The sequence below is a fragment of the Varanus komodoensis genome, unplaced genomic scaffold (assembly GCF_004798865.1).
Source record: "Varanus komodoensis strain SLA01 unplaced genomic scaffold, ASM479886v1 scaffold29_3, whole genome shotgun sequence".
NCBI classification, from domain to species: Eukaryota; Metazoa; Chordata; class Lepidosauria; order Squamata; family Varanidae; genus Varanus; species Varanus komodoensis.
In genome coordinates this window covers 758,827-770,755 of record NW_025335760.1, presented here as the reverse complement: position 1 = coordinate 770,755, position 11,929 = coordinate 758,827, and the positions used below count along the sequence as shown (strand labels likewise).

Sequence of the window (11,929 nt, the reverse complement as noted above, 5' to 3'; positions counted from 1 at the left end):
GACGACGTGTGTTTCACAACGTTCATTCCCGTCGCTAGAGCGCTTTTAGAAAACAGCGTGGGTGCTGGAGAGAAACAGACGGGCGGCACTCTTGGAAGCAGATCCCAGCACCGGAGGAGCAGGCAGGGAAGTTGCAAGACCAATCCATGGTCCAAGGAGCTCTCCTTCTGGCTTGTAGTTCATGGTTCCATCTCCCCAGCCACAAACATAGAAACACAGAAACTTAGCGAGTCGGACGGGACCTCCTGGGCCATCTAGTCTGACCCCCGGCTCCAGCTGCTCCGCTCATGACAGGTATAAGAGAATATACAAAGTATACAATCTCTTAGCAAGCTGGACTGCCTCTGAACCAAGATCAAACAAGCGGGTCTCTTCCGGCCAGCGTGACCATTTCTTTATCATCAAAAGAGGACCTCATTACAGTTGTTAAGGATAAACACTCTCGTTTCCAGGTGGGCAGGCATAAAAATATTTTATTAGAACCATCAGTTCCAAAATCTGTGTTTGAAAACACTGGACTCAAAATGGAAAGTGCCCACGTTTTGAAATTCATCACTGCCAAAACATAATTTCCCCTCCCTTAAGAGCATTCTTGTTTTCCCGTTTCAAGCCGTATGACCCGGGAGGCTGCGAGCGAGTCTCCGTCCACAATTTCCGACCTTCGCAGGCAGCCTCTTCCGCTGAGCCCAGGATCAAAATGGGGAAAGAGCAGCTCCGGGACCCGGGCAACTCATTTTGGACACGTTTTCGGAAATGCTGGCACTTGCCAAAAGGTTTCTCCTTCAAAGCAAAATAGATCGACCCAGCAGCCTTGCTAGGCTTTATTCCTTCAAAACGCACGCGTGGCAAAATCGCATGCAACACGGAAGTATCGGCGGTTCATGGGTCTGATGAGCGTTCATCCAATTTGCAATAAGGGAATTTTTTCCTAGAGTGCCAAAGAGCTAAGTACTTCGGTTGACTGGCTTCAGCTACTATTATAGAAAGCATACATTGCCCTTGGGCAGGACTATACCAGTTGCTTCTAGAACTTAAGGACAGGACAGAAGGTACACACCTCTATAACAAGCATTATTTAAATAGCTTCAGGAGGTCCTTCCCAGCCCGTAGCCTATTGCTTTTTAAGTTTGCATCCATGCGGAGTGATCAAGGATTCAGCTGTCCAGTTTTGAAAATGGGAGGCTGGGGCTTCTCTCGTTCGGCAGGTGCGAACTGCTCGCAGGTCCATCCGAGGTTCTCATCTCTTCGGCCCTGGCCTAATCTAATATGCAAAATTAAAATAGCGGCCGGCCCCTAATCGCACACTTGGGGGACAGTGAGTCCCCGAAGCAAGCGAGGTGCTGCTGGGGACGGCTTGCGTGGGCAGCGCCTCACCTGAAAGCCAGGCAGTTGCTCCGCCGCTGATGCTTGCGGAAAAGCAGAACCGGCCTGCTAGCGTGCGAATCCGAGCCGACTTGGAAAAGAAAGCGCACGCCAAGCTGCGAGCCTTCTCACAAGACCAGCAGCTGTTCCTAGTGAAAGTTAGTTTCAGGAAACGAATCAGAATGGCTAAACTAAATACTGTTTTCCTTATCTGCAATACGGATTAAAAAGCAACACAGAATAATAAGAAAAGGGTTCTTTTTCGCTTTAGAACAAGAGTCAGGAGTGAAAGCCAATATCATTTCTTAGGCTATCCCGCATTGAAGGGAAGGGTGCAAATCAAATTTTAACCCATTCCAGGACAGGCTCAGTGATGTCAGAGGAGGCGTGATCTCGGTGGAAGTCTGGTCCTTAGGAGTACATGGTGAGCTGCAGCCACTGCAATAGGAAGATCAAATGGGTCCTTTAAGCTTCTAGTCCTCATTTTCTAGATTCTTCCCCAATCTGCTTTCCCCATTTACATCCCCTTCCATGCACACGGGCTTCTCTATGGCCATCCTCACCTGGCAGGGGCTGAACCAGGAACCTTTCTGAGTACCAGCCCCTCCCAGCCCTTGGCTGCCAGCGGCGTTGCCTGGCAAAGCACACAGGCACACAGGTTCAAGGTGCACACCGACGGCAAAAAACGCCCACTGGATCATCCCAACCTCACATTCACACACACGGGCTCTTCTCCACCTCTTTGCAGCATTAATTATTTCCTGAACTCTCCTCCCCTCCTGACAAATGCAACCAGGTGCCCCCCCCCGCCCCTTGCAGGCCAGAAGACAACACAAGATGGTTGCCTCTCACCTCCTTCAGGGTCACACGGATCTGCCCGCTGCCATCCCTGTCCAGAGATTTGAAGGCACCTAAAAGCGCAAGGAAAGCACCTGCTCAAAGGCTGCCGTTCTCGGGCCGCCCTGCAGCCTGCGGGCCGAGTTCTCTCCCCCCGGGGCCCTTCCTGGGCAGGTGGCAACCTGGGACCCCGGAGCCAAGCCCGGCCTCCCAGCTGAGGGCTGAGCAGCCGAGGCGGCACGGGGAAAATGCGATTCTGGCAATGGCACTGCGGGCCGGGGCCACTTGCCCCCCCGCCCCCGAGACCATCCAGGAACCGGGCTGCCCGTGCGGCTGCTACTCACGGAACATGGCGTCCAGGCGAACCAGGCAGCTGATGAAGTTGTCGAAATCCATGTTGCCGTTCTCGTCCGAGTACCTCCGCACCAGCATGCCGTACAGCTGCTCGTTGAGCTGGAAGCCTGGCGGGAAGGAGGCCGCGAGTGTCAGGCGGGACGGGGCCCCACTCACGGCCGCCCCCCGTTCAACGGACCCCTCTCCCCAGCGCCCCGCCCCACGTCAGGCATGGGGGGGGGGGCCAACCGGCCCCGCGAGCGCCCCAGGTCGCGCCTCGTTTCCTCGGCCGGGGGTGCTCGCACCACTTTCTCCCCGGGCCCCCTCGCCATCCCTCCCCCGGCCCCCCACCTGCTGCCTGGAAGGCTCCCGGGAGCTCGTTGCGGCCGATGGTCCCCGACTGGTCCATGTCGTACTGCTTGTAGATACACTGAGGGCAAAGGGGAGACGGGAGCAGGTGAGGAGGCTGCCCCAGGCGTCGGGCCCATGGGCTCGGGACACGCCAGCCCCCCGCCCCCCCGCCCAAGGGGGCGCCTCGTGCACGAGTCCCACACGACCGGCTCACCTGCCATTTCTTGATATTGTTCCAGAGATATTTGAACTCCTCAAAGCCCAGTTTGCCAGTCGTGTCGCTCTGCGAGGGGGCAGTCAAGGGAAAAAGAAAAGGAGTGCCCCCCCAGCACACCCTGCCCCCTTTCTCCGAAGAAGGCTCAGGCGAAAGCCGGCTCCAAGGTCCCCCGCTGGGGCCAGCAATCCGGGAGCAGGAAGCCCCCAGGAACTGGGGATGCACCGTCCGGAGCCCAAGCAGCCCCTCCATCCAGTCCGCCTCTGAGTACAAGGACCAGTATTATGTCAAGAAGCTCCCGGCAGGATGAAGGCCAAACGGGGACAGCCGGCCATGCCAGAAGGGAGATTTTCAAATTGCGGAAGCAGGAGGGCTTCGGAAAAGCTGGCAGAGCACTAAACGAGCTTCCCGGGAACCCTCGAACCCCCGTTTCGGCCCCTGGCCCTCGGCTCTGCACTCCCGCCCTGGCAGGTGCAGAGAGGGCCCCTGGGCAGGTGAGATGAGAAAGTCAGGTGCTTCCAGAGGCACAGACGCCCACACCTGACATGGCGCCTTCCATGAACATCCTGCAAGGAAGCAGGAAAGGTTTTCGCGGCGCCCAGCCCCGGGGCCTGGGCCGGAGAAAGGATACGTCCATGACAGCCACCATGCTCCGACAGGTGTCGATTCCAAAGCCATCCGTCTTCAGGTCTTGGTCTAAAAAAGGGGCAAGGCTATTTCAAGACTATGGAAAGGCCAAGGGCTCTCGTGCGGAGTGATTTAGGCTGCTTTTCCCAGCTGGCCACCAGCCTCGCCCCACCTGGTCTCCCCCAAATGCGCTGAACTGCAATTCCCATCATTCCCAGACAGCTGTGGGGGATAGGACACAGCCCAACGCACACCAAAGACACCGGAAGGAACGACTTACGTCGGGTGACCACCTTGTTGAGGATGTTCATCAGCTCCGTGGCGCTCACTTCCATATCCTGCAAGAGGAGAGGCCGATGCAGCTCGCCTGGCCTGGGGCAGGCTCAGCACGTCAAGTCGCGGCTCGGATCCCGTCCGCTCGGACTCTGATCCGGCTGCCGAGGGTCTTGCAGGCGGCCACGTTCCTCTGCCTGGCCTCACCCTTGTCCTCCAACCCCAGTTGCTTAATGTCGGACCACCTTTGGCACGGGTTTCCAGAATGGTCAAAATGCCCCGGGAAGGCTTCATTATGGGCTGGAAGAGCCTGGTCTTGCAGAAACGCCCCCGTGTCCTTGGCCCACCCACCAGGAGATTCTATCCGGAGAACTTTCCGGACACTGAATTCAGCCGTTGGGCTGAAGAGGCCCGAAACTGTGGCCATAAAGGGGAACTAGGCAGCGCCCAGGATGCAAGCACAGCCCAGCCGGGGCGCCTTTCCTTCAAAGAGAGGCCCGCCAAATTCAGTGGGACACCCCCGCACGTGAGCACATGCAGGATGAACGCCCTTCCACACACAATTCAGAAATGGCCCCTTCTCTTCCCGCCAGCAAAACCTTCCCGCCACGGCACCACCAGGCTAGTCCTCAATGTTTACGGAAAGGCCCAAACGCCACTCACATCTCCTGCCAGCTGGGTGAAAAGCCGCCGGAACTGCCGCACTTCCTCGCTCTCGTTGGCCTCGATGTTGGAGAAGTGGCTGCGCGGAGGCTGGGAGGGGAGCGAGGGGTGAGAAAGGGGCGCGCGACTGACGGCCGCAGCCGGTGCCCCAAATGCTTTGCAGAGGCTGCCTGACGGGGCCGGAGCGGCTTCTTGTCTGGCTGCTTCAATCCACATTCCAATTCCTCCCCTCTTCTTTTACGGTGGTCTGTCTGAAAGTTCCTAAACCCCGGCGGCCACGCAGTGCAACAGCACACGGTGCACATTCTCAAAGTTATTTTAAAGTTTGTGCTGCACGTGACAGATTTCATCCTTGCAATGCTTCCCTGAGCCGTCTCCATGCTAACTTGCATTACGGTGTCCCCATCTCACTCCTCATTCAGCCCCAATCAGCAGGACACAATGCCGTCGGTTTAAACATACCGATTAAGTTTTGCTACAGTAAAGCTGAGTCTTTCAGAGGTATGTGGTACAGTCCTACCCGTCTACTGAGGATCCACCCTCCGTGAGACTTTCTCTGAGGTAGTCTGGATACACCAATCCCCCCCCCCACACCGCCCAGTTTGTCCTTGGGAAGTGAAAAGGTAGCTCATGCCGCCACGGTGTCAGCAATTAGGGTATCGAATGGAACCCCACTTAATCCAATGGTTCCCAACCCTTTTGGTCTGGTGGACACACTTGGGATGTTCCTCCCCTCTTCCAAAATGGCCACCACGGAGGCAGATTGCCTGTTCCTCCAATGGCCGCCGTGGCCATTCACAAGGCACTCATTTCCCAAATCTGGGTCAACCACAAAGTGGCCAGCCAGCTGCCCACAAGAAAACCACAAGTGGGACAGGAGGGAAAGGGCAGCCTCCTGCCCAAGTTCCCCAGCAGCTGGTGGGCAAAGGGGGACTCTCTCCAATACTGAATATAATATATAATCATGAGGACTAGTAGCCATTTCTTCTCCATGCATTGCCCAGTCCCTTTTGAAGCCACTCAAACAGAAGCATGCTGCATCCGGACGACTTCCCTTTCACCTGTCCTGAACCCCCAACCGTTCGGCTTCACTATGCAAGAGGTAAAGAGAGGAGAGAGCAGCCCTTGTTTCAGAGTAGATGACGGACTTACCGGAGGATCGGGATTATACTGAGCTGCTGCTTCACTGTAATGCAGACATGGGGAGAAAAGGGAGAAATGTTACTAGGGAAAGCAAGAAAGAGCGCTAAATTTCAATGATGCAAACGGACTCACTCGTGTGAGACACGCAGCCCAGTATCTATATGGCCTTTCTCTCCCACCCTTCCTCGAAGCTAACTTCGGGGGTCTCCCTCGGCCTGCTCCAGCCCCCAAGCCCTACATTTCCAGAATGCTAGTCCCAAAGTGTAGACCCTCCCATTTTCTGAGAACTGGTGTATTAACTGCACTGAGCAATCTTTTTAAAAGGTAAGTAAACAGATGGTGTCCCAGACCGCAAAACAAGGAAGAGGAGAGGTGAAAAAACAGAAACACACATTAGAAGTTTATATCGATTTCTAGCCTCAGTCGGCACAGGGAGAACTTAGCTTGCTTTGCACAAGGAGAGCTTTCGAGCCATAATTCAACTGAAGGTGCTCGAAGCTGCTTCGCCTTGTGCCGTAGGATTATTTGCATGAAGGTCAGTAGGAAAATTCCAGCTCTGATCCAGCAGGACACAAAGAGAAAGCAGCAAGGACTCACACAGACATGCACCCTGGTTTTCTTCTCCTGACTACATATCCCCTGAGCAGCTAAGGAGAATGGAACACCAGAATAAATTCTGTAACGGCCAGCACATGAGGTCCAGATCTAAATCTCACCCCATCAAGAACTTGCTAAGTGGTCAGAGGCACACGACTGTTTTCCGGCTCTCACCTGTTTTCCTTCTCTGCAGCACTGGCCTACCTTTCAGGGTTCTTAGTAATACTCTGATAATGTACACAAACTCCAAAATCACGTACAGACTACCACGAGCAAACGCCAGGAGTAACTACAATCTACTCTACCCTGTCTCCAGCTGCAAAACATTTGGAGCTCCTCCTTGTTCTTTTAAGCCTCTCCACTGAATGCCTGTTTTATTTATTATGTTTATTCTGCTAATATTTATTATATAATATTTCCCCTCCAAAACACTCCAGTGATGTCTAACACAGCTGCTGCTTCTGCCCTGCTCGACCCCGCCAGGCTGAGCGGTCTTTCCTCTCCACCTCTCCAAAATCAGCCCCATGCAGACTCCATGCGGGGCTTTTCTTCATGGGATGTTGGACTGGCGTTTGCATCCCCTTTCAAAGACTTGTTTTTTTTAAGGACCCGGCCCCCCTTTAAAGTGTGGGTCGACCAGAGCTGCACACACGATCCCGAGCTCACACAGGGGAAGGCTGGCTTGGCTGGGGAAGGGCTGGCGGAAGCTGTCGCCCAGCACATCCGGAGGGGGCCACCCGGGGAGGATGGGTGCGGCCCATGTTGACTCCGATGCGCTCGAGTGGCGCCCACACCCTCGCTAAACATGCGAGCAGGAGAGTCGGATTTCAGCCTGGCAGCGGGTGGGCAGCAGGTGTCCCTGCAGCCGATGATCTGGCTTCCTCGTGCGAGCAAACCGACCGGTTTAATGACAAACAGAGCCAAGGCAGAAACTGCCGGCATCGCTGACCTGCCGGCCCATCCCTGCAAGTGGAGCGGAACAGGCCTAGCCTCCCGAAAGACGGGCTCTCAGCCACGAAGAGGCCCGCTCCCCGGCCCCAGCCCCTCGCACTGCGAGCGAGCGAGGCGCAGAATCAGAATCCTCACGAAAGGGGTGAGGACTCCCCCCCCACAAGAACCCCATTGCAGAAGCGCTTGGACTGGGGAGCTCCTGCAGCCCCCCGCTTGCACAATGCTGGGGGCCTTTGCCCGCCACCTGGACGGAGTGCTGGACAGGGGCTGCCGGTGCCACTTACCTGATGGCGCTGATGACGCCCCCCAAGATGCCCATAGCACCGCCGCCCCCGCCGCCGCCGCCGCCGCCGCCCCCTCCACCGCTCAGAAGTCCCCCGATGACATTGCCAATGTTGATGTTTCCGCCTCCGCCTCCGCCTCCACCAAGGAAGTTTTTGACTAGGAACATTTTCCGAAGTTGTTAGGAAAGCAAGTCAAGGCAGACGGTTCTATGGAAGAGAAGGGAAAGAGGAGACGGTCACGCAAGGGAACCGCACCGCGTGCCGAGAGCCACCTGGGCGTGTGGGATGGAGATGCTTTCAAGCCATCAAGTTCGAACCAGTGCAAAGAGGGGTACGGAGGGCCGTCACACGCCACAAGTCACCCCAGTTATTTGATAATATTCACACTCTGCTTTTCTGTGAAATAACCAAAGCTTCTTCAGGGGACAGCTCACAACTGGCTAATAACAGGAAAGGCAGAACTTGCTTAAAAAAAAAAAGGTGGAAAAAATCACACACGACTCATTTCAGAGAAAAGTTGAACAGAACCTAAGACACTAGCTCACACATTTATGGAGATTCCAGGGAGATATGGAAAAAGATCACAGGATTCAGCTTGAAATCCTGAACCTAGGAGTAAATATCTAGAAGTAAATACCATTAAATGTACATCCATACATTTGTAATGTAGATTTTTGGGCTTCTGCAGCAGGGAACACCATGCTGTTCCAGCTGCGACGTTGTCAGATTATAGTTCTGCTCTTGTTAGGGTTATGCAACCCGGTGTGTATTTGGAGAGAAAAAGTACTAAAACTCCCAGTGGGCCACAACCAGTACAAATAAAATAATACAATTAAAAAAATACAAAAAGCAATGCCAGCAGAATGAGGAAAGAGAGCCCTAAATACTTAAAAATACTTCCAAATAGTTATTATTTCTATTTCAAAATGGTTCATCCTGCTTATCTTTCCAACAGAAAATTCAAAGCAGCCAATGAAACATGAAAACGAATGAATTTCAAAACACCTTGTTGCCAATTATTTGCTTTTTGATGCCAGTGGGACTGAAATCTGCTTGGAGCCGAAGTCCGCAGAAGCCAGATCCCTCCACGCAAGCAGCTGGCTTTAGAAACCTAAAGCCAGGCCTCTGAGACGGGCTGAGTGGGCAAATGCCATTGTGCTGTGGGCCTCTTGCCGCTGCTAACGCAACAGCAGGAGAAGCGCCAGGCCTGGCTGGAAACACACGCAGGAGAAGATCAGGTGGGGCATTGGGCCAGGAACAGAGGCACCCCTGGTGCACGGAAGGCAGGTTTCGGTTCCCCCAAATGCCACGTCGCGTCACACCTTGGCCAACCCAGGAGGGGAGCGTGGGAACGGAACTCCTCGGTCACTAAAAAGGCAAAAACTATCCTCTGATCCCGCATGGATCAATAAAAATCTGGGTTCTGCCCTTTCCCCCAAACACTTGGCACTTGCCCTCTGGCCCAGCTGACGGAGCAGCTGGAACCTGCCCAATGTTGTTGGACTACAGTTCCCATCATTCCCTACCGTGGACTGTGTTGCACAGCCTGGCAGCAAGCGCCATCCAACAAGATCCAAAGATGCTGGCCCGGAAGATGACACGGGTCAGCACGTCTTCTGAGGCAAGGCAAAGGGGGATTCACCGCCCCAGATTTCTCCAAAGGAAGTCTGGGATGCGTAGTCCAGTGATGGGCTTGGATGCTTGCCGGCCTGCATTACGGGACTAAGTCTCCCAGGACTCCCAGCAGGATGCCATGCTGGTCCACACCGCCTTGACGCTGCAACACTGCGCTGCAGCCCCACTGCCCCGGTGGCCTGGGACTTCGCCCTGCGAAGCCCAGGCAGCCTCTGGCAGACAAAATGTGCGCAGAAATCCAGCGCGAGCTTATAAACCGCGTTCTGCACGTTGTGGGGCTGCAGCTCCCATCCGCCTGCAAACCGGCCGTGGGGATGGGGACTTGCAGTCCAAGGTCTGGCGGGACACCCAACCCCCCCCCCCGCTCCACTTTGCTATGCCGGTTGGGGAACCATGGGCGCCGCAGTGACTGGAAGGGGAAGCTGCTCCCGCATGAGGAGGGAACCATGTTCGCGGCGCAGGGCCGATCTGCTTCTGCCTGCGCACTCAAAGCCCGGGATTCCGGGGGATCCAGGCCCCCCGGCAGCCAGGCCAGGGGTCGCCCCACCCAGGGCAACCCCAGAGAACCGCAGGGGCCTGGCCAGCCCCATTTCGCTCCTTGGGCCGAAAGGAGAACCACCACCCACAGGCGCACTGGGCGCAGAGCGGGGATCTCCCCCCAGCCCCGCGCACATCCCCCCGGGGACACGCGCGGGGACCCCAGAGAAGCACGTGGGACCCCAAAACCCGGAGACGGAGGCGTCCTCGAGAGGGCAGCGGGCAAGGGGTCCCCCCCCCAAGAGCGCCGGGGGCGCTCAAGCAGCAGCCCCGGGGAGCAGCCGCAGCACGCGAACACATGTGTGCGGAGGGGCCGAGCAGCGCTCTTCGGACGCGCGGGATCCGGCGCAGGAAAGGCAGGCCGGGGCGGTCGTCCCACGGCGGCGGGAGCCCGGGGGGGCCGGCGGGCGGCGGACTGCGGCGCGGGGCGGGCAAGGGGCCGCGCCGGCCCAGGGGAGGGGCGAGCCCGGGAGGGGGGCTCCGCCGCGAGGGAAAGGCCCCCCGCCCGCCCGCCCGCCCCGGCGAGGCTTACCGGGCGCAGCGGCTGCTCCGGCCTGCGCGCGGATCTGCGGCGGGGCCACTGCGGGGCGCGCCACGCCCGGCCGAGTCACCGCAGCCGCGCGGGCGGGGCGCCCGCCGGGTCCTAGCGCCGGGGCGGCGCGCCCTTCCGGCCCGCTTGGGATCCCCTTGGGGCGGGGAGGGCGCCGCGCAGGGCTGCTGCCCCCCCGACTGGGCGGGAGCTTGGGGCGGGGGGGGGGGGCCCCCCCCCGCGGCCCCTTCGTGTGGGTGTGTGGGGGGGGGGGGGCGCTGCACCGGTTTAATGCATGCCTGCAAGTGCTGAAAAGAAACGGAAACAAAGCGAGTCGGAAGCGGCTGGCACGGATCCCCACCGCGAGGGGAGCCAGGAATGCTGGCCTACAACGCCCCTCCTGCCCCGCCCCAGTTACCCCAGGAAGGATAAGCTGCTGGACTCCAACTCCCATTAGCCAAGCCACCGCAGACAAGAATGAGGGGATGATGGTTTCGGCAAGGGGCGGCATAGAAATGCTATAATAATAATAATAATGGAAGTTGCGGCCCCACAAGCTCGGGAGGGGGGTGTCACACGTTATCCTGCGCTTTCAGGTGTGACAGACTGCAATGTCCAGCTGGCTGGGGATGGTGGGAATTGTCGCCAGGCACATCTGGCGGGCGCCAGGCTGGGGAGCGCTTAAGTAGGCTGAAGCAGACGACGGAGCCACCTCGCCCCGATCCAGGCGGCAGTTCCGAAGCGTCATCGCGAAAGCAGCCCAGAAGCCCCTTCCCTGCCCAATGCAGGGAGCAGCTCGGGCGCGATCCGAGCGCTGCGCGGAGAAAAGGCCCGCGCCCCGGGCTTTCCCCGCCTGGACCGGCGCCCTTGGCGGATTCGGGTCGGGAGCGTCGCCGCTTCCCCCGAAGAGCGGAGCCACGTGGCCCAATGATGCGGGGCGCCCCGCGGCCTTCCGGGAAGGGCTGCCCGGCCGCGGCATCCTGCCCCGGACCCGCCCGGCCGGTTCTTCGCCCCTTCCGAGCAAGCGGAGCGCGCCTCCCGCGCCCGAGGCGGCTCCCGCGGCCAGACGGCGCCGCTCGCCCCGGCTCTGACTCGGGGGCCGGGAATGTGCGGGCGGAGGGGCGCGGCGGGCGCCCTCCGCTGGGAGGCCTCCTCCAACCTGGCGCCCTCCGCAGGGCCGGCCGTCAGCTCCCATCCGCCCCAGCCGCACGCCGAGGGCCGCGGCGCTGGCAGCTGCCCGCCAAACAGCGGCGCGGCGACGGCGCAAGGCCGGGGGTCTCGCTCCTCCCTCCCCCGCAGCCCCGGAGTTACCTTCCTCCGGGATGCGCGGGATCCCCTCTCCGTGCTCCGCGGGGCCGCCTCTTTGCACCCGCGCCCTGGCCGCTGGAGGCGCTGCGAGCCCGGGAAGGGAGGCGCCGCCCTCGCCCGGCCCCACCCCGCCCGCCACGTGACTCCCGGTTCCGGAAGAGGATGGCGGCGGGTGGGCGCCTGGCGTGCTGCGCGGGGACGCGGCTCCGGCGGCGGCTCCTCCCGCGGCCGCGGCCGCCGCTGCCGGTGCTGCTGCTGCTGCTGGGGGCGGCGCTGGTGCCGGGG

At 58.7% G+C, this 11,929-nt stretch overlaps 1 protein-coding gene across 2 annotated transcripts; it reads right to left on the bottom strand.

Annotated features, from left to right (window-relative positions):
- Positions 1 to 445: 445 nt before the first annotated feature.
- CAPNS1 (calpain small subunit 1) lies at positions 446 to 11,733 on the bottom strand. 2 transcript variants are annotated; one of them, XM_044435477.1, is made up of 11 exons: positions 11,648 to 11,733; positions 7,636 to 7,842; positions 5,813 to 5,846; positions 4,661 to 4,750; positions 4,005 to 4,062; positions 3,729 to 3,793; positions 3,098 to 3,166; positions 2,884 to 2,962; positions 2,544 to 2,660; positions 2,215 to 2,273; positions 446 to 1,800 (listed from the first exon to the last, which is right to left on the bottom strand). In XM_044435477.1, the coding sequence occupies exons 2-11, from the start codon at positions 7,800 to 7,802 to the stop codon at positions 1,774 to 1,776; spliced, it is 765 nt and encodes a 254-aa protein (XP_044291412.1). In that variant the 5' UTR covers positions 7,803 to 7,842; positions 11,648 to 11,733; the 3' UTR covers positions 446 to 1,773. The 2 variants fall into 2 exon arrangements, with proteins under 2 accessions (XP_044291412.1, XP_044291416.1); XM_044435481.1 differs by lacking the exon at positions 11,648 to 11,733 and adding an exon at positions 10,340 to 10,358 and having other exon boundaries at positions 7,636 to 7,841.
- Between the last annotated feature and the right edge of the window lie 196 nt (positions 11,734 to 11,929).

What these genes read in the sequence shown, in the direction of transcription:
- CAPNS1 (XM_044435477.1), bottom strand. Translation starts at nt 7,802, where the DNA reads ATGTTCCTAGTCAAAAACTTCCTTGGTGGAGGCGGAGGCGGAGGCGGA. An exon ending in GCATGGTGGCTGTCATGGAC is followed by an intron (nt 3,167 to 3,728) that starts GTATCCTTTCTC and finishes GCCCCCTCGCAG; the next exon opens with AGCGACACGACTGGCAAACT. An exon ending in TCGCCTGGACGCCATGTTCC is followed by an intron (nt 2,274 to 2,543) that starts GTGAGTAGCAGC and finishes TTGCGCTTTTAG; the next exon opens with GTGCCTTCAAATCTCTGGAC.